The sequence below is a fragment of the Eschrichtius robustus genome, chromosome 1, assembly GCF_028021215.1.
Source record: "Eschrichtius robustus isolate mEscRob2 chromosome 1, mEscRob2.pri, whole genome shotgun sequence".
Classification (NCBI taxonomy): domain Eukaryota; kingdom Metazoa; phylum Chordata; class Mammalia; order Artiodactyla; family Eschrichtiidae; genus Eschrichtius; species Eschrichtius robustus.
In genome coordinates this window covers 124,941,988-124,963,103 of record NC_090824.1, presented here as the reverse complement: position 1 = coordinate 124,963,103, position 21,116 = coordinate 124,941,988, and the positions used below count along the sequence as shown (strand labels likewise).

General features: G+C 38.1%; 1 protein-coding gene across 7 annotated transcripts in view; it reads right to left on the bottom strand.

Annotated features, from left to right (window-relative positions):
- USP3 (ubiquitin specific peptidase 3) overlaps nucleotides 1–21,116 on the bottom strand; it is a 301,215-nt gene that overhangs the window by 31,171 nt on the left and 248,928 nt on the right. For all 7 annotated transcript variants that reach the window (XM_068553165.1, XM_068553183.1, XM_068553176.1 and 4 more), the window contains 6 exons: nucleotides 20,075–20,157; nucleotides 18,351–18,464; nucleotides 15,679–15,792; nucleotides 6,758–6,904; nucleotides 2,941–3,047; nucleotides 2,685–2,765 (listed from right to left, as the gene is read on the bottom strand). In XM_068553165.1, coding sequence (XP_068409266.1) covers nucleotides 2,685–2,765; nucleotides 2,941–3,047; nucleotides 6,758–6,904; nucleotides 15,679–15,792; nucleotides 18,351–18,464; nucleotides 20,075–20,157 — 646 coding nt within the window. The remainder of the gene's footprint in view (nucleotides 1–2,684; nucleotides 2,766–2,940; nucleotides 3,048–6,757; nucleotides 6,905–15,678; nucleotides 15,793–18,350; nucleotides 18,465–20,074; nucleotides 20,158–21,116) is intronic.

The following is a 21,116-nucleotide window of genomic DNA, read 5'->3' as shown; positions in this document are numbered from 1 at the left end:
TATGACTGCTTTGCCCTGGGTCCCAGTGCATGTGAAACCTTGTGTGCGCCCTCCAAGAGTGGAGTCTCTGTTTCCTCCAGTCCTATGGAGCTCCTGCACTCAAGCCACCCTGGCCTTCAAATCCAAATGCTCCGGGGACTCCTTCTCCTGATTCCAGACCTCAAGGCTGGGAAGCCTGATATTGGGCTCAGAACTCTCACTCCTGTGGCAATCTCTGTGATATAATTATTTTCCAGTTTGTAGGTCACCCACCCACTGGATATGGGATTTGATTATATTGCAGAAGCGCCCCTCCTACCGTCTCATTGTGGCTGCTTCTTTGTCTTTGGGTATAGAATATCTTTTTGGTAGGTTCGAGTCTTTTTTGTTGATGGTTGTTCAGCAGTTAGTTGTGATTTGGTGTTTTTGTGAGAGGAGGTGAGCCCAAGTCCTTCTACTCCACCATCTTGTCACCAGCCTCTCCCTCATTCTTAAGCAGAAGTTGAGCCCTCACAGGCAAATGTCTTTGATGCTTCATCATGAAAGGTAATTGCCACTGCATGCTTCTTTGTCTCTCGAGACAGCCTGGTTATATTTTTGATGTTGTATAGTTCAGTTACCTTATGAAAGTTTCTGAAATGTGCTGCCTTTCATCTGGAAATTTTTCTAGCCCTCTGGGTCCTTTACTAGGCGCCTTCTTGAAAACCACGAGCATCATCTGAAAATCCCGTTTTGTTGCATTTCGCAGATACTGCATGGTTAGAAATTCTAACGCTGACAGTAAGCTCTTTAACAAAATGAAGTCTGAGAATTCAAAGGAAAGCCAGCTGAGAATACAGGAAACATGTTTCCAGCCAAACCCTCAACACCTCAGGATGGTCTGGGCCCCCTGATGCTAATACCAATCTTTATCAGATTCCAAGGAGTCTATGCCAAGAAAAATACTACTTGGGATGTGAGGCAAATTCCATTTGCCACTATTCTTGTTTATAGTACCAGTCAACCACCTAAGTAAGCTGTGTCATACACTCTCCTGGATGGTCTCAAGAAAGGAACATCTCTCAGTATTAGGGCATTAAGTTTAAGTGGAATGTTACAGAGGCAATAAGAACCATGTATGACCAATTCAGGAGGGGTGGGGGGAATCAGCACTGAAGGAAGGAGGAAAGAAACCTGAACAAATGAGTGTCTCTGGGTCTTCCAATCAGTCAAAAATCATCTGGACTAACGGTTTTGTTAAACATGAGAAATTATTATTCAAATATATACCCACACATATATATTGAGGAACAGTATTTTTTTACTACATTAATATTATTAGTGTTCTTATTGATATTTAAGGTGAAGTCAATCTAATTTAGATTATATAATTTGAGGCTCTTTAAAAATTTAACTTTCACTGATTTCCTCTCTAAATGATCAAATAATATTTGTTTTATGCTTGTTAGCCTGTATTCACATGCCATAAATATAAAGGGAAAATGATCTGACAGACACTTGCTATCAAGTATACTGTGATATTTTCTTAATCAATCTCAAATAGGCCAAAACAGTTTTAGAGAAACATACTATAGCCACATATTTTAGGGGGAAGTGGCGTGGATGGGGCTTCCTTAAATTTATTCTGTACTCCTGTTCAAAAGAGACAATCAATCAACACTGTTGTATAGGTGGTGAACAAACTAAAAGCATCTACAAAGTGTTTTCATATACATCTTACAGGATAATTTGATTCTACAGCAGCACCGTCTAATAGAACTTTCTGCAACAGTGGAAATGTTCTGCATCTGTGCTGACCACTACAGTAGCCACTGGCCACATGTGGCTACTGAGCACTCTAAATATGGCTAGTATAACTGAGCAATGGAATTTGAAATTTCACTTTGATTAATTTAAATTTTAATAGGCACATGTGACTTCATGGTTGCATATTGGACAGTAAAGTTTTAGACCAACAGAATCTTCTGTTTTGTAAGAAAAGTTTACATTATATGTATATTAATCATTATGACAATACTCCCTAAAACTTTTAGTGAACGTGTAATTCAGGGTAGAAACTTTTTATTTTCCTTCACTGTAGAGGTACTTAATAACACAACACATACTAGATCCTCTTTCTTTTTTCTATCCTAGTTTCTTCTTTCTATGACTAAAAAGAACAATTAGTCATTTTAGTGGTTGGTCAAGGACAGGTCTTTTGCCTTGACTAAAGTAGTTAATACTCATCAAGGAAAAAATCTGTTCAGAAATCTCTCAAAGTAAATGTGAATTTTAATCTTGCAATTAAAAGCAAGGCCTCAGGCTTAGCCAACAGTTAGTTATGCCATCAAGAGAGCTCTCAAATTATTAGTCATACAAAAGAGCGAATGACACCATAATTTATAAAACTTTTCTGAGGTTCTTTCTTCCTCCGGTTACTAGTGGAATATCCATAGAATAAATTCTATTTCATTCGATCAGAAAAAGTTTTGTTACAAACTTTCAATTTTAAACTAGTTTTAAAAAGAGGAGAAAGGTGAGAAATATTTTATGTTTCACCTGGCAGGTCACTATCTCTGGCAGGCATTCTTGCTAAACAGAATTTTTTTGTACAAGAAGAGACATTCAGCTTTGACGCTTGTTAAGTTATAACACAGATTCATTAAAACAAACAATCATTTGCTATTTCAAGGGGGAAAAATTCTAGAACATTAAAGTATCTTTACCTCGTAATGAACAAACTGGTCCATTTTCTTGATTCTTAGAGCGCTTATTTCTGAACTGACTTGGAATATCTAATGAAAGGTCTTAAAAGGAAATAGGAAAACAGAACTGTTAAAGGAATATAACCACACTCAAAAAATAATTTCAAAAATTGATGTATTTTTAAGGATTTGTCTCTTTACTGTCTTAGTTTTCAAAGGAAACATTAGTTATTATTTTAATACAATATCATATCTCCATATGCCACATATGTCTTACCTAGGAATGGATCAAACTTTCTAGATTCTGTCCCACATATGAGGCAGTTAACCTCATTTTGGAGAATGCCTCCGAATATAGCCGTGACAACTGTAGATGCTCCATTTCTAAAGAAAATCACACAGGAAAACATCTCAGTAAAAAACTAAAATACATATGTGTAAAAGGTCCTATAGGTGGCTCTGTTTGGGGGGGGGGGCGGGTATATATATATATATATATATATATATATATATACACACACACATATACATATACATATAGCATTTATTAATTTAAATTATAAAATAACACAAAAATTTCGAAGCTACATATAGACGTATACCAAATAAAAGGTTTAAGCCACTGGCCTTCCCCCAGCTCCTCTCCCAATCCCACTACTTTGTACAAAAGTTACTAACAAACAAACACTGAACATTTGCCATTACTAACAGATCACGTACATGCCTGTACTCAGGGCAACAGGACCCCTTTCCCTCAATTATACCCCTCAGAAAAGAGGGAACTGCCTTAGATTGGACCGTTTGCAAGACTTCTCATATTAGGGGGAGCTCTCTCAATTACTTTACTTTGAACAACAACCTTGATCAAAGATAGTTTCAGATTTTTTTAGCTGGTCATATTTGGGGAAAATGAGGTAAACAAATTTAATACATACTTACTTAGTAATCACTGGTGGAGATATGACTTCACATTTGAAGTGCTGGATGTTACTATCAACAAGCCTTTTAAAAAGCTCACTTAAAACAATATAATAATTCCCTTGTGGAGATCAAAAAATATGTACAGCACTTTAAGAACAATAAAAAACCAACTGTCTTAATGTTACTTAACCTCTCTGTGCCTCAGCTTCATCAAATGTGAAACAGGCGTAACATCTATCTACCTTCGAGGCCTGGTGACGATGAAACGGGAATATACGTACAGTGCTTTTAGACAAGTGCTTACCAAAAAGAAAGCCCTTGGAGTGTTGCAAGCATCTTTTATAACAATAATCAGGATCATACCTGCTTTTTGCTTTTCTTTCCTAAGTACGTATCTTGGACATGTAACTCACTCTTTGACAGGTGCACAGCCTGCCACGATATGGACAGAGAATGCACAAGAACAGCTGAGGAAGTGCACCAGTGACAGCATGATTAGCAAGCACTTATATTATTTAGCACTTACATGCCAGGCTCCATTCTAAGTACTTTCCATGTAAATCAATTAATCCTCACAACAACTCTGAGGTAGATAAGATTATCCCCATTTTGCAGACCAGGAAGCTGAGGTTCATAGGTTAAATAACTTGGCCCAGGTTCACACAGCTGGCCTGACCTGAGCACCTGCTCTGGACACTATGCTCCTTCTCTTAATTTAACTAATATAATATTAATGGGTAAATCAGCTGTACTTCAATAAAAAAATATTATTTTAAAAACCAAAATGGCTTTGGGTTTCACTGCAACAACAGGAACCCACATAAAATTGTCAACAGAACAAATAAAGATGAATCAGAATAAAAATATTAATGGATACTGAGGTTCATTTGTGTGCTTTCATTAATAGTACTACAGTGAACACATATTAACTTTTGTGCACTTATGCAGTTACTTGAGCCAGTATATTGCTCTTTTTCGCTAATAGCAATTTGAGGTGGTTTCTGTCACTTGCATCAGATTAGTACTCCTAATACACTGAACCGTACTTCGAGTTGCTCCAAATTAGACCTACTGCAATGATGAGACAGACAAAACCTACCTGAGCAATTCTGTTATTTTAAAAGTTTGCTTCCTTTTCTATGAAAGGGCTTCCTTCCTTACTGGCAAAAGAAACATACTGTAGCTTTTTTGTTTTTTTTTTAAGTTGTTCATAGGATACACATGGCTTCAGTAAATTACAAGGGGAAGATACAATGGGAACTGTAGGATATAATGGCCATTTCAGGTTTTAGGTTTAATATCTGTATCACAAAGGATATACACCCCCCAAAAAAATCTACTGAAAAATAAAGGGACTATGACTGACCCTTTCATCCTGATGTTCACACACACTGCTGCCTTTAATTAAAATGGAAACTGCTTTATTAAAAAGCAGTACATTTAAACTCAATGTACTTCTTCCTTTATAATTTCTTCCTCTGAGAAAAAGATACTAATGAATTCTTGGCTATCTGATGTGTATGGCATTAAGCTTAGTCATTATACAATGACTTAAAACAAGATTCATGAATTATTTCAAAATCACTGTTCCATTTATCATAACTACACAATGAGAGAGTTTAAATATTGGCTACTTGGACAGGCTATTATGCTGCAAAGTTCCTTTATACTGGCACTCGTGATTTTTTGTGTATTAAAAAGAACACATCCGCCATTTATTTCTACCATCCTCACCCCCACCTTCAGTAGGGTTCAGTGTGTTTATACGAATAAATACAAATACAGGAGACCTTTTTTTTTGTAGTTTTAGCAAATATGATCCTTAGATCCTGAAATGCATCCTCCAGTGAATGTAAGGAAATATAAAGGAGCCTGAGTTTTGAATACTTGATAATTTTTTTATGTTCCTAACTCACTAATGGAACTTAAAATTACTATTATTTAAAATATCATGAAAGGGTATGGATTAATACTGAAAACTCATTAGTTACTAAAAGAACATCTTGTATCACACAATGTGATTCCCTAAGGGTGCCCTGGGCATCAAATAAAATAATAAAGACATATATCCTCTCACTTCACACAGACTGTCCTTCATAGAGCCCAGTTCAATATCCTTTGTGTATGAATATATCATCCTAAAATACAAAACAGAATTTTTCATTTAATACTGTGTTTGATTTGGTGCTAGCAGCAAGAACATTTCTACCAAATCACAGGTCCTTCCCTTTCTGTACTGGATTCTAATTTGAACCATAGCTCCTAGGACCTAGGTTCAAACATTTAAAAAAGTATGGCAATTCATATTGATTGCCCATCTCTGATACAGTCAGATTAGCTGTGAGACTGCTCTGTCATTAAAAAGACCTTATCTTACACAAAATCCGATTTACGGACTGCCAGGCAATATACTACAGCAAACCCTATATAGAACTTACTCTTTTCTTCTTTCTTTGGGGAGTTTGTCTAATAAATCCCTTTCCTGCATAGGTCAATATGAAACTCTTCCCAAAATTTGAACAAAAGAAGGAGACAACTAACCAAGATCCAAGCTGAAATAAAAGTCAATTATCTCTCCCTCAGCAAAATAAACATTCTGATCTCAATGTATATTTTGGGGGTATTAGTACGTGGGAAAGCAACCCAAAAGGTTTGTTTTGTTCATACTGAGAGGCAAAAAAAAATTCTGAAAAGTTACAAATGCCTCAATTTGATTAAAGAACAGACATATTTTTGGAAAATTTAAGTCCAAATGAGGCTTTAGGAAAATTCACATTCAAAATATTTTAAGCCTTTGTTATTAGTGAACAAATGTAATTATTTTAGTATATGAAAATTGTCTCCCATCCATTATTCAGTACATTTGGAGGAAAATTTTTAAGTGCTAAATTGTACAAATATTTTCTATTTCTTCAAGTTTAAAAGTAATCTATAAAAAAAAAAAAATAATCTATAGCAAATAACAATCAGAACTACACCTAGATGCAAGTACAGGATGCCTTCGGTCTGGAAGCAGGAGGCATGTGCTAGTCCACTTGGTCACAAAGTTCAAGTGCACAAAAGTTTCAGCAAAGGTCCACAAAGCTTTCCACCTTCCATTGTAAATCTAATAAACAATAACACCAGTAGAAATCTGAGGTCTTCCCAGAAAACAAAAGGAAACTAAATCTTACATGCAACATTTGTTACTTGCAGACAGAGTAGAATTCTCTTGCAGAATTGATGAGCGGGAAATACCGTTGAAACCGCCCTGGAGTTCCAAGTGCAGGTGGTCTAACAGGTAGCGCATGAACTCATGAGCGTCCTGCTGCTGATAGCCCCTTGAAGCAAACAGAAACAGTTACTGTGGGGCTCCGCCTGCCCAGCCAAACACGCAGGGGGGCAAAGTGTCGAGAAGGGCCACAGCCCTGCGCTCAGAGCACGGGGAGGCGCCCTGATCCTTCCTCCTCACTTCCTCCTTGGTTTACACATAAAAGTACCTTCAAGACAGAATTCCACTACTGAAAAACAAGTTTGAAAACACAGAATAGTAGAGTTAATTGGAATTCTAGTGATCTCAACTGACCTCACTGAAGAGGAAAACTGAGGGGCAAAAAAGGGGTTGTGTGACCTGCCTGAAGTCCTGCAAAAGGAGAGTAACATGTCTCCCGCATGGACTGAATCTTCCCGTTTCCCACATGGCCTCTAGAAGATGCTCACATGTTAAAATTTCACATCTTAACCTGCACCAGAAAACTAGGTCTAAACCACCATTATAAGAAATAAGGAATTTAAAACTAAATCTTTAGACTGAAAGATACTAATTTTTAAACAGTGGCTGAAAGGAAGAAAAACTTTATCTAAAGAGTTAAAGATGTGTAACATTCTATACTTGCATCCTAATCTCTGATTCAAGACATTTTTTAAATAAATAAAAACTTTAAAACGCATTGACTCATAATTATGCTCTAGCCTAAAACTTTAATATATACAGCAACATATTCTGAGGTTACTTCTTACACTATATTCAGTCAGGAAATTCTATGGAATTCTTATACTAATACAGATCAATGACAAGTGAACAGTAATGAAATCTGACAGAAAATTAAGCTGGTACAGTTGGAAGGTAATAGAGGTTTATGTAGATAAATCCAGCAATGATATCTAAAGTACATTCATAAAATTATGGATAGGAAAGACTACTGCCTACATTTTTACAGGCATGGAAGGTTCTCTTTAATCTTTGCTCTAAGTGGCAAGTTTTCTGGCCTGGTCTTGAGTCAAAACTGCCACCACTCTTCCAGGCAGTGGTTCCATAAACAAAATTTCTTTTAACCAGAGTCCCCCCCCTTTTCCTAAAATTTCTCCTGGAAATAAATTATGGAAATGATCTGCCTAGTCAATGGAACTTAAATCGAAAGTAACTTTAGCATTTCACTGTAACTTTTTCTACACTATTTAGCAACCAAATATTAATATATATGTTCAAGTATTTCTTCTAAGACTCTTACGGATAAAAATGTTAAAATTCACAGTCAAAAGTATTCAAAGTTGGTAGTTCCTTTATATATCTAAGGAGGTGCTTTAAACTTTTTCAACATAACATACATTTTTTTCGTGACTCAAAGGTAAGATCAGTATTTCAGGTCATATTTGAAATTCTATCACATATAAAAAATGTTTTATTCTCTCACCAAAATAACCTAATATCTAATCATTATTTTCTAAAATGGATCATGAAAACCAGTGCCTTGTAGTTATGTCAATTTGCATTTTCAGACACATCCGTCCCTTTTTTTTAAAACAAACAATCTGCCTAATGTACATTAATGAACATTTCTAAACATACCATGATTCTCTTCTCTTTCCTTATATCAAAATACATTATTTTCTAATGTTTCCTTTACCATTAGAAACACATTTGTTGACCTACGTGAGATCATGGAACACATTGTTTTATAAAGATAAGTTATGGGATCTGTTTCAATTTGTGATCTTCACCGGATAACAAAAAGTCTATGTTTCTTCTAGGACTGGGACATTTTTTTGATTCTGACTAAAGAGACATTTACAATTCCATTTCTAAACATTTAAATAAAACCTTTCATTGATTTATCTGCAAATCTTAATAATTATTATTTAGTATATTAAATTCACCAGACTTCAGTTATCTTTTCAATTATTTCTCAATTATACAGTCTGGGCTTCAGAGTTTCCTCTGCAGTCAACTTAGGTTTCTTCTGTTTGGTAATCATGTTAAAGGAAACACCCCTCACATCTGGGTGCAGTGCTCATCATGTTCTGTATACAGATTATTTCAGTGATGTCACCCAAACAGGTGTTTGTGAGTTAGTGAAGAAAAGAATTTATGAAGAACCAACTGGTATCTCTGTGACAGATCAGAATTGAGAGAGAAAAGAAGACAGAGGGAAAGCATGGTGGCTCCAATTTTAACCCTGTACCTTATCTTCACTTGTTTGCGACCTTCGATAAGCATTACCTCTTTCTCCTTAATGTCTACAGAAAATCTGTGTCATAAAGATGCTGTGAGAAATCATCCTTGGAGAGCACACTGCAAATACAAGAAGCCTAGAGATCATGAGGCATCCCTTTTGAATGAGGGGGCAGAGAAGGACAGACACTGCTGAGGCACAACGTATAGGAACACAGAGCAACTGTCTCTTCACAACAAGTTTTGACACAACGAGGCAAGCCGTATTTATTCGGATCTTAGGAACAAAGAAATGTTCCAATAAAGAATGATCAAGGAAAATGTTACTCTGCACTTGCTTAAGTGAAAGGCAGACACTGCAAATGATAAAACAGACACCACATAATACAGGCACACACAAGCACTTGTGTGATGCTCCAACGTGCGCAACTGTGACACATGCCTGTGCATTACTGACCATTCTCTCTATTTTGGCAGGACCAGTACGTTATGTGTAAAATGGCAAAGACCAGTACGGAATAGGATATGCCTCTACAGAATCAAATGTTATCATACTAGAACAAACTTCTTGTAAAGTACCTAGGACACATTAGAATTTTAGGTTCTGTTCATATTTAAAATAAGTTATTGTTTTGTCCAAATTATCTGCAAAACCAAAATCAGTTAAATTTAGCTATTCCTATCCAGTGTGAGGCACCAATCAAGGCTGAGTTTCTTCAAGACAAAAATACCAGAAAATGAAAATGACAAATGATGTTTTGTTTACAAACACACACAAAAGAATACGATAGCTAAATTCTTAGTTAGAACTAATACAGCATACCTGGTTTTATCACACTTTGCTTTGTCGTGTTTTGCAGATACTGCAGTTTTTACAAATTGAAAGTCTGTGGCAACCCTGCATCAAGCCAGTCTATTGGTGCCCTTTTCCAACATTTGTTCACTTTGTGTTTCTGTATCACATTTTGGTAATTCTCGCAATACTTTAAACTTTTCCATTATTGTTATTATTTGTTAATGTGATCTATGATCAGTGATCTTTGATGTTACTACTGTAATAGTTTTAGGGTGCCACAAACCATATAAGGCAGCAGACTTAATAAATGTTGTGTGTGTTCTGACTGCTCCACCGACAGGCTGTTCCTGCCTCTCTCGGGCCTCTCTATTTCCTGAGACACAACAATATTGAAATTAGTCCAATTAATAACCCTCAATGGCCTCTCAGTGTTTAAGTGACAGGAAGAGTCGCATGTCTCTCACTTTAAATCAAAAGCTAAAAGGATTAAGCTGGGACTTCCCTGGTGGTCCAGTGGTTAAGAATCTGCCTTCCAATGCAGGGGACACGGGTTTGGTCCCTGGTCGGGCAACTAAGATCCCACATGCCACGGGGCAACTAAGCCTGCACGCTCTAGAGCCCGTGCGCTACAACTAGAGAGCCCGTGTGCTGCAACTACTGAGCCCACCCACCACAACTAGAGAGAAGCCTGCACGCCACAATGAAGCTCCCATGTGCCGCAACTTAAGACCCGATGCAGCCTAAATAAGCAAATATTAAAAAAAAAAAAAAGCTAAAAGGATTAAGTTTAGTGAGGAAGGCATGTCAAATGCCGGGACAGGCCAAAAGTTAGGCCTCTTGCACCAAACAGCCAAGTTGTGAAAGCAAAGGAAAAGTTCTTGAAGGAAGGTAAAAGTGCTGCCCCAGTGAAGACAACGACTGATAAAAAAATGAAACCCTATTGCTGATATGAAGAAAGTTTTATCAGTCTGGATAGAAGATCAAACCAGCCACAACATTCCCTTCAGCCCAAGCTTAATTTAGAGCAAGGCACTAACTCTCCTCAATTCCATGAAGGCTGAGAGAAGTGAGGAAGCTGCAGAAGAGAAGTCTGAAGCTAGCAGAGGTTGGTTAGTGAGGCTTAAGGAAAGAAGCCACCTCCGTAACAGAAAAGTGCAAGGTGAAGCAGCAAGTGCTGATGTAGAACTGGCAGCAAGATAACCAGATCTTGCTAAGATCAATAATGAAGGAAGCTACACCAAATAACAGATTTTCAATGTAGATAAAACAGCCTTATACTGAAAGAAGATGCCATCTAGGACTTTCCTAGCTAGAGAGGAGAAGTCGACATCTGGCTTCAAAGCTTCAAAGGACAGGCTGCCTCTCTTTTTAGGAGCTAGCTAATACAGCTGGTGACTTTAAATTGAAGCATGCTCATTTATTATTCTGAAAAAATCCTAGGACCCTTAAGAATAATGCTAAGTCTACTTTGCCTGTGCTCTACAAATGGAACAACAAAGCCTGGATGGCAGCATATCTGTTTACAACATGGTTTACTGAATATTTTAAGCCCACTGTTGAGACCTACTGCTCAGAAAAGATTTATTACTGCTCATGGACAACACACCTGGTCACCCAAGAGCTCTGATGGAGACAGACGATGAGATTAATGCTGTTTCCATGCCTGCTAACACAACATCCATGCTGCAGCCCACGGATCAAGGAGTCATTTTGACTTTCAAATCTTATTCTTTAAGAAATACATTTTGGGGGCTTCCCTGGTGGCGCAGTGGTTGAGAGTCTGCCTGCCAATGCAGGGGACACGGGTTCGAGCCCTGGTTTGGGAAGATCCCACATGCCGCGGAGCAACTAGGCCCGTGAGCCACAACTACTGAGCCTGCGCGTCTGGAGCCTGTGCTCTGCAACAAGAGAGGCCGCGACAGTGAGAGGCCCGCGCACTGCGATGAAGAGTGGCCCCCACTTGCCGCAACTGGAGAAAGCCCTAGCACAGAAACGAAGACCCAACACAGACAAAAATTAAATAAATAAAAACTTTAAAAAAAAAGAAATACATTTTGTAAGGCTGTAGCTGCCACAGATAGTGATTCCTCTGATGGATCTGAGCAAAGCAAACTGAAAACCTTCAGAAAGGATTCCCCATTCTAGATGCCATTAAGAACATCATTCGTGATTCATGGGAAAAGGTCAAAATACCAACATTAACAGGAGTTTGGATGAAGCAGATTCCAAACCTCATAGATGACTCTGAAAAAAGTTCAGCACTATTTGGAACAGCTTTATTTCGATATTTGCTAATTTACTGCAGTGGTCTGGAACCAAACCCAAACATTACTGAAGTATGCCTATATTGTTTAAAAAAAACACCAAGCTGTTTATATTTTATATTTAAAGTCCTCTATTTACAAATACCCAAAAAAGATTATTATTAAATTAAATCGATCTTTTCAAGTGATATTTTATTATCTACACAGATCTTTTATATTTTCTACAAAGCCGAGTAGAATAGCTAGCAAATTCAAGAAAGATTTTTCAGTAATTTATTCATCCATCATTTTTAAACATTTAAGAAAACTAAAGAAAACTGTTTTGGGAAGTCAATGAAGATATATTAAATCAAGTTTTACATGAAAGGAGAAATAGCCTGTAAGTGACACGATGAATCAAGGGAATAAATACTAAGACCTGATATGAATTATCAAGAGACTTTCCTGGAGAGTGTTAGCATTAAGCTGGATTCTAAAGAAAGAGATGTGACCACAGGCAAATACCGTAGGCAGGAAGCAGATGACAGACAAATATATGGAGGCAACAAGACAAAATCATGTTAAGGAAAGCAAGGAGTAACAAAGGCTAGCAGAAAAGACTATCAAAATTACAAAAGCTAATTGTCTTTTGACCCAGCAATTCCTCTTTTAAATACCTGCATTATATGTATGAGATTACCCACTTCAGCACTATTTGGAACAGCAAAGAATAAGAAATGTAACCTATGTAATCACTGGTAGGGGACTATTAAATAAATCATGATGCAACCATAAAGTGGACCATTATGCAGCCATAAAATGACTGAGAAAGCTATTTATATACTAACGTGAATCATCTCAAAGTAGAAAAACAAGATATGTTACCATTTATGTTAAAAATTATGCACATGCTTGTAGGTATATACACACAGACTACCACTGAAAGGATACACAAACATCTGTTAACTATGGTTGCTCCCGGAAAGCAAAATGAAAGGCTGGGGAATAGAGTAAAAGAAAAAACTTTCATTGTATAACCTTTCTTTACCTTTCGAAATTTTGAACCATGTGTATTTTTGTCTATTTAAAAAAAAATACACATTAAGGTATTTTTATGAAAAAAGAAAGGACAGGAAAAGCTGGGCATACTAGGAAGCCATAAGAAGTGTGGTAAGTAGACATATGTATGGTGGGAAGTTCAAACTCAGGAACAGTTTCCCTGCTGAGTGACTGGCTTTTGGTTTGCGTAGGAAAAGAGAAAGAATAGCTCTGATGATCTCTATGTCCAAAGCTGTTGATTACATTTAGGGTACTTTTTTTTCTGCATTTATTTAATACATGAAAGTTGTTCCTACTTCTACATGCATGATTGTATTTCAGGCTCCTCACATTTTTTCCCCCTTGGCCATGCCACGCAGCTTACGGGATCTCAGTTCCCCGACCAGGGACTGAACCCAGGCCACAGCAGTGAAAGCCTGGGATCCTAATTACTAGGCCACCAGGGAACTCTCCAGGCTCCTCTTATTTCATTCCAAGGTATCACACTCCCTAGATACTGTCATATGTTAATCAAGGAAAATGGGCTTTCTAAACTTTAAAAAATTTTACTTTGGGATTATAAATACAAACATAATTCAAGACTCATTGCATTTCCACGTCGGCATGTTATAAGAACTTTTACCCTGTACACATAATAGGAGTAACAATTACGAGAAGAAAACCCTACCTCACACCTGGGCATTGTGCAGTGACCCTGCACTAAAACTTTATTCATGATATAATCTCAAGATCTAGAGCTAACCAAGAGAAAATTATTCTCTGATTACATGAAAGTAAGGAACAATCTGAATTACTACAGAATGAAGAGAAAGCCCTGCTAAGAACACATGGACATCCTATTCTGATCAGTCATTAAGGAAATCTAAGAGTTCATATGTAACAGAAATCACTCCAGAAACACCATCCAAATTTCTCAACCTGGTTACCTACTCCAAAAGTTCTTTCCCTTCATTGGTAGGAATAATAGAATGAGTAAAATTAAGCAGCTAAAAACTTAAGCATGCTCACAGCTGGGCTAAAGAAACTAGAAAGAGCAGAGATACGGGCAGATTTAGATGAAAAGTAGAATTCTATTAAATGAAGAGGGAACTGAGTCACCATGGCAACCAAGTAGAAGAGTATAAAGGTGGTTGGTGGGCCTCACTGGGGCACGCGGACAAATTACTGTTAACACATCTATCGCTGACCAACACCACAAAGACCTGGGTTCTAATTCTGGTCCCAACACCTAATAGATGTATAAAACTGAACAAACTACTCTCCTCTGTCTCAGTTCTGTCTTCTTTCAGATGGGGCTAACACTTCTTACCCTGATGGGAATTTTGTTGTGTTTCTTAATGAAGATCAGATATAAAATACCTAAAGCGCTCGACACATAATAGACATTCAACAAATGGAAGCAATTTTTATATAATAACCAAACACAAAGATTAAATCCCTATCAAGAGTCTAAGTAGGTGATTGTTAGACATTTTATAGCAAGTCCAGACGTGATTAGCAGTAACTTAATCACTTCTACCTTTCCTATTTAGAGTCAGGAAATGCTAAAATTCTTACAAAATTATTCTCTCCTTCTCAGGAGAGATTTAAATAACATGAAATATAAAAGAAATTTCCTTCAAAACAAAGACCAGGGTTAACAATAGTCAATTATGTCTGATCCTCAAGGCTAGACTCTTTGGTAAGGCAACAAATTATAGTCCTTTGAAGCTGTTACCCTTTAGACATTTCTCCATACTACCAATATATCTAAACCACTCTGAGAGAGTAAAGCAAGATATATTGCTGAGTTTTACTAGAGCATGCTGGTTTTTAAAAAGGAGAGGGCTGTACGTAAGGTGCCCAAATCATGACTAGTAGGAACCATGACGTGCTTCAGAAAGATAAAATCAGCAGAAGGTGGCGAAGGCTGCCGTCAAGCACCCGTAGAGCTTCAGATCTGCTGTTACCTACGGGGAGGACTAGCTTAGGAGAAGAGGTAGATTTCTCTGACAGCAGGGCTGTTTCCCCACTCAAGCGAGACCAGATAAAGAACACGGGAAACGCTGTGACTCTATAACCACATTAGGAGATGATGTGCTAATTGTGTTACCTTCTGGAAAGCGAATGAATCCCAATGGACTTAGCTACAGTCTTGTAAGGTCTTCAGAACCCAGACCAGAACAGTGGATACGATACCATGGTTTTCTACTGATTACATTTGGATTTTTTTTTTTTTAGCTGAAATAACAGGACAGTATATGATGATAATTACTCTGTATAAGATTTTGAAAAAATCAAGGAAATTTTGTCCAGTATGTTTTCCTAGAGCACGTAAGTTATTTATAAAGGCTTTGTTTTTGTAACAACAAAATGCCCTGCCTTTTGTTAAAGATTTTTCTAAGGTCTATCTATTATTTAAACACATTCGTCTTAGTAGGATATATCCAACTTCTGCTCTTCTCCTTAAAAAACAAAACACCGGTTTCATTATTGAGAAGACCACCACTTTGTTGGAAATTGTTTCAGGAACAGTGTAAAGACTAATATTAACGTTTTAAATATCCTTCATTAAATAATACTTACCTAAAATTCGGCATAATCTTCCAAACAACATAAAATAAGGACTCTGGGCTAAATGCAGTCTGGCTACCTTGCCATAATGCACAGAGTGTCTTTCTAAACTCTTCCACCAAAGACCTAGAAAAGAGCAGGGGATGATGAGACCCTCAGCATCAGTGAGAGGCTGCTATTTCAATACACAATGACAAACTGTCTTAAAATCCACAAATAAAAAATGAAAACATAAAAAGAGTTTGGTCTCTTCTGAATTAAACCTGACAGCTACGTACAGCATCTCAAAACCCATACAAATAGCAGTAATTACAGACAAGACTAGTTTTTTAACTATATGGTGAACTCTGAGTATGCCAAAGTACTGCCGCACTTGTAGAATAAAGCAATGGATAAGTTACAAACCAATTACCTAAGAATGTAATGTTTCAAAAAAACCCATAAAACAAGTAACAGAATCTCTTTCACCATCTCTTGCCTTTCTCCTTCCCGCCCCTCTCTAGGAGCGCACTTCCCAGACCTCTGCGTGTGACTGTCTGCTCACCTCTGCCACAGAGTTCATCTGGCCACAAAGCTTCAACACTCACCTCTATACCAATGACTCTCAAATCCAAATGTAAACTCCAGATTTTTCTCATGACCACTTTTATTCAGCTGTCTCCAGGTTCCAGCAGGAATTTTCTACTGGCTGCCCTCTTGTCTCTTCTAACTCACTGTGTCCTAAACCTGCTCTCCGTACCCTCCCTACTGCCCCTCCGTCTCCAATCGCCCCTTCTCCCACAGGAATACAACTTCCATTTTTTTCTTGGCGCACATGAGCTCCTGGAATAAAAAAAAATTTGAGTGTGCCCAACTTTTGACAAATTCCCTTAAAGGGAAAGAGTGGTCCTTCTTATTCACCCCTTCCTTCTGCCTTCCAGCTAGAATGAGGACGAAACAGTGGTGCGCCAGCACCATTGCGGATGACGTGGATAAGAGTCTCACCCAGGGCTGGTGGGACAGAAAGCCAGAGGAGCCCAGTGATTGTGTGAAACAAACCTAGATGGATAACCTCCAACTTTTACATGAGAAGATAAACCACGGACGTTTAAGTCACCGTTAGTTTTGGTCTTCTATGCGTGCAGGTAAACTTACACACCTCCTCAACTTCAATGACTGTATGTGTCGATACAGCTACCATACTCGTGGATACCTGGTTGATATCACAGAGAATCTCACTATCTTCTTTCTCAACCCCTGTTATCCAGTAGGTCCCTGAGATACAAATCATATTTTTTACTTCCTAGTACCTGAACCCTCATCCTATGGTTGAGGAACCCCACCTTAAGAGTCAAAGCCTGCCTCCTACTGTGGAAGCTGAAAAGGCCAGGTACTTGCTCTCTCAGCCCCCGCCCGCTCCCCCTTGAAGCCAGGACTCAGATGCATGGCCTGGGTATGCCTAGCTGAAGCTGGAACAGTGCCAGATTGTTTGTGGTGGCAAAGGGCACAGTCAGGAGTGCAGGGGCAGCAGTAACGGCAGCACCCACCCAGCACCCAACTCCAGCAGTGCTGGCAACGGGAACTGCGGTGCAGCACGGACGGCGGTCCTAATGGGACACCCTCATGGATGCCTAGACTCCAGACCTGATTTTCCCCCCATCCAGTAATGGTAAGCTCACCAACAGACTTTCAATAAATTCCTTTTCTGCCTAAAATGGCCAGTGGCAATTTCTGTAATTCGTAACTAAACCCTAAATGACACTGATGCATCAAGTACTACTAATTCTTCCCTTAACTTTTGTGCACATGTATTTTTTCCTCTTCATTTCACGGCTGTTCCTTCTAACCAATTACTATAAAGTGAAGAGCCTCCTTGAATGCAGGCACGTTCCAGCTCATCCTAATGCTGCTACCAAAGTAAACTCCTAAAACACCACTTCTAGTGATATCATTCCATCCCTGCTCCAATGCCTGGCTTCACTGCGTACTCCACACTACACACTATTCTAACACGGCCTATCCTATTCTCCCTCAGGCATCTAGGCAGAACACTGTCAGATTATAAGACGGCTTTTCAGAATGTGTGGGGATGGGGTGTGTGGGAGCAGGGATGGGCAGGCAGGGAAAACACTACATTAAAATACATACAGATGATAAATCGTAGCCCTATTTCAGTAATGTTAAGATACCCCTTACGGTCATGATAATATGATACATCTTTCTGAACCCCAAAGAGAACATGGCTGCACTGAATTTGAATATATATTGGTTTGGCTATCAATAATCACTTCTCAATTTTTTTCCCCTTCCATATCAACTAAAAATTGACTGTATTGCTCCATAATTAATTTGATAACTACAAATTAATTTAATTATCCAAGACAGGTTTACCTAACCCTATCAGACAAATCAGTTCACAAAGACTAATGATATTCATGCCGGTCTATACCTAGAATTGTATTTCCTTCATAGATGTCAATTTTAGAATGCCCAAATCCACAGACTCAACGAGCAGAGCGCTACATTTGTCCTGCCTACTAGGTAAATAGAAATAAAAGAATTCCAACAATTATTAAGATTGCTAGCTAGATACTTAAACACAATTGAGAGTTGTTTTGGTGGTTTTTTAATTTTTTTAATGCACGTGCCTATTAACTCAGATAATGCAATGGAAATCACCAGAAAGGACATATTCTTAGACTCACACATTGTTGTCCCCCTGGCTCCTGGTGTGGTACGTTCGCCTTCCTGCTGTCTTCCCATTCCTTAACTCCACAGCAGGCAGTTCTTTGAAATAACAGCAAAACTGCTCAATGTTACTATTTTAAAAGGAAGGGAAAAAAATTATTAGTTTTTAAATGTACGGAGAAGTAAGGAAAGCACTATGAGACCTATACAGTATATGGATTTTGAAAATGTGATATTTCAATTTCTCATTAAAATGGTACTCAATGCAATCTCTTAACATTGCATTTCTTCATTAAGCTTCCTCATTTACTCCAAGAAAACAATATAAGGGGGACTTCCCTGGTGGCACAGTGAGTAAGATTCTGCACTCCCAATGCAGGGGGCCTGGGTTCAATCCCTGGTCGGGGAACTAGATCCCACATGCATGCTGCAACTAAGAGTTTGCATGCCACAACTTAGGAGCCCTGGAGCCACAACTAAGGAGCCCGCCTGCTGCAACTAAGACCCAGCACAACCAAATAAATAAATAAATAAATATGTTTTAAAAAGAGAATGTAAGTAGATGACTTTGCAAAAATAAACAAAGGCTTTAAAGCAAAATCTCTGTTCTAGAAATCCTCAATTCCCCCTTCCCATCTATAGACTGTCACCATTTCTTTCTTTTCAGGGTCTTTGTTCCCAAGTGTTCAATAATTTCCTCAAACAAAAGCAAACCATGAAACCAACCATATTGTTTAAATACACTATACAGAGTAACAAGGAGAATTCAGTAGTGACTAGAATTTCTTCTTTGAGCAAGACTAGATAAGCTGAAAGCCAGTACCTTTAAAGAGAGATCACACATGGCTTCTGTTCCTTATTAGCAAGGTGGCCTTGGGAAAATAATTTTCTGTGGTCTTTGATACCACATTAAAATCTAAAAGTATGCAACTTTTTAAATAATTTCTTCTGTATAACTTAGGTCAGCCTTGTTGTCTATTTTATTTTTCCTGCTCATCTTACTCTTTTTTTTTTTGGCCACGCGGCATGTGGGATCTTAGTTCCCTGACCAGGAATCGAACCTGAGCCCCCTGCAGTGGAAGCACAGAGTCTTAACCGCTGTACCGCCAGGGAAGTCCCTGCTCATCTTACATTTTGAAGATCTTCTAAACATCTGATCTTATGACCATACTTAAGACTCAACTAATGATTGAACTAAGTTATCTGAACAAGTTTCCTTATAGCCCAGGGGTCTGCAAACTATGGCCCACAGGACAAATCTGACCCTGGGCCAGTGAGCTTTTTACATTTTTAAGGTGAGTTTTATATTTTTAAAGAGTTGTTTAAAAGGGAGAGGAGTGTTGAAGGGAGGAGAAGAATGTGTGAGAAGGCCTGGATGTGGCATGCAAAGATTAAAAATATTTATTTAATCTGGCCTTTTACAGAAGTTTGCTGGCCTGTGCTCAAGCCTATTCAAGAAGGAACAGGAACTAAATAATAACAGCTAACAGTTATTTACTGCTAGGCACTGTTCTAAGCACTTTATGTAAATTATATAATATCTTCCCCACTACCCCGTGAGGTAGACTATTATCCCCAATTTCACTGATGAGAAAACTAAGGCACAGGGAACTGAGGTAACTTGCCCCAAGTTACTAGGCTAGAGTTAGTGGCAGAGATAGGATCTGAACCCGGAGACTTTGCTCTTAACCATTCCACCAGAAACTAACGTCAGATACTTAAGCTCTGACTGTAACAGTACCTGAGTGACTGAAGGATGGCGTTCATGAAACACGTGTTCCCCAAATTCCGAAGGCCTGTGGCACAAATGGCAGTGGTGCTTCCCTGTAAAATGGAACAAGAGGTGGCCTTCAGTAATACCAAGAGAAGGCCAACTGTTTCAACATCAAAGAAGAACAAAGGCCTATATTTGAAACTCTGGCAACAAGCCAGTTCGGAATTGATAATTTTCAGTCCAACAAATATTTCAAATTCTCTTTCTACTCTCTGTAAACGTGTCTGGATATTTTTAGAAGGCTGTTTCTGATCCTAGGATTGTTCTAAATGGAAGCTTATGAGGAAGTCACCATTAATAAGTACTGTGGAGTACACAATGCAAAAACCAGGAAGATCCTTAAAAGAAATAAGTTTAAGACTTAATGCCGTCACAAGACTCTATTAAAGCTACTACAATTGGAAAAAATATAAACATACCAAGTATTTCTGTCCCCCAGCTTTTAACTCTAAGCCATGCAAATGACCAACACGTGTTTTCCTAGCAATGGAGTATCAATCTGAAAAAACTACCTGAACTTCCCTTAAAGACTAAGGCTTCGTTTTTTGATTAGCTGTACAAATGCACTGTGATGTCTGAATACCACACATGGTTAGTGAATCTACCCATCCAACCCAAAGTATCACTTTAGCTCTTTCTTCCACAAAATTGTAATACTTAATTGTGTGTCTAAACACAGCTAGCATGACAGCAGAGAGGTAGATGCAGGACAAAATTACTGGTATATTTTACAATATTTAGTCATCTTTAAACTTTGTTACTCCATTAATGGCCATACATCTGGTAAGAGATGGGTATCAGAATGAGGAAGCATATTCTTTTATGGTGAAATTGTATTAATGAAGTCCTAAGGAATAAAGCTTACCAAAACTTCAGACCCAAAGCTTTTTTTTTTTTTAATTTTTATTTTATTTATTTATTTTTTGGCTGTGTTGGGCCTTTGTTGCTACGTGCGGGCCTTCTCTAGTTGAGGTGCACAGGCTTCTCATTGTGGTGGCTTCTCTTGTTG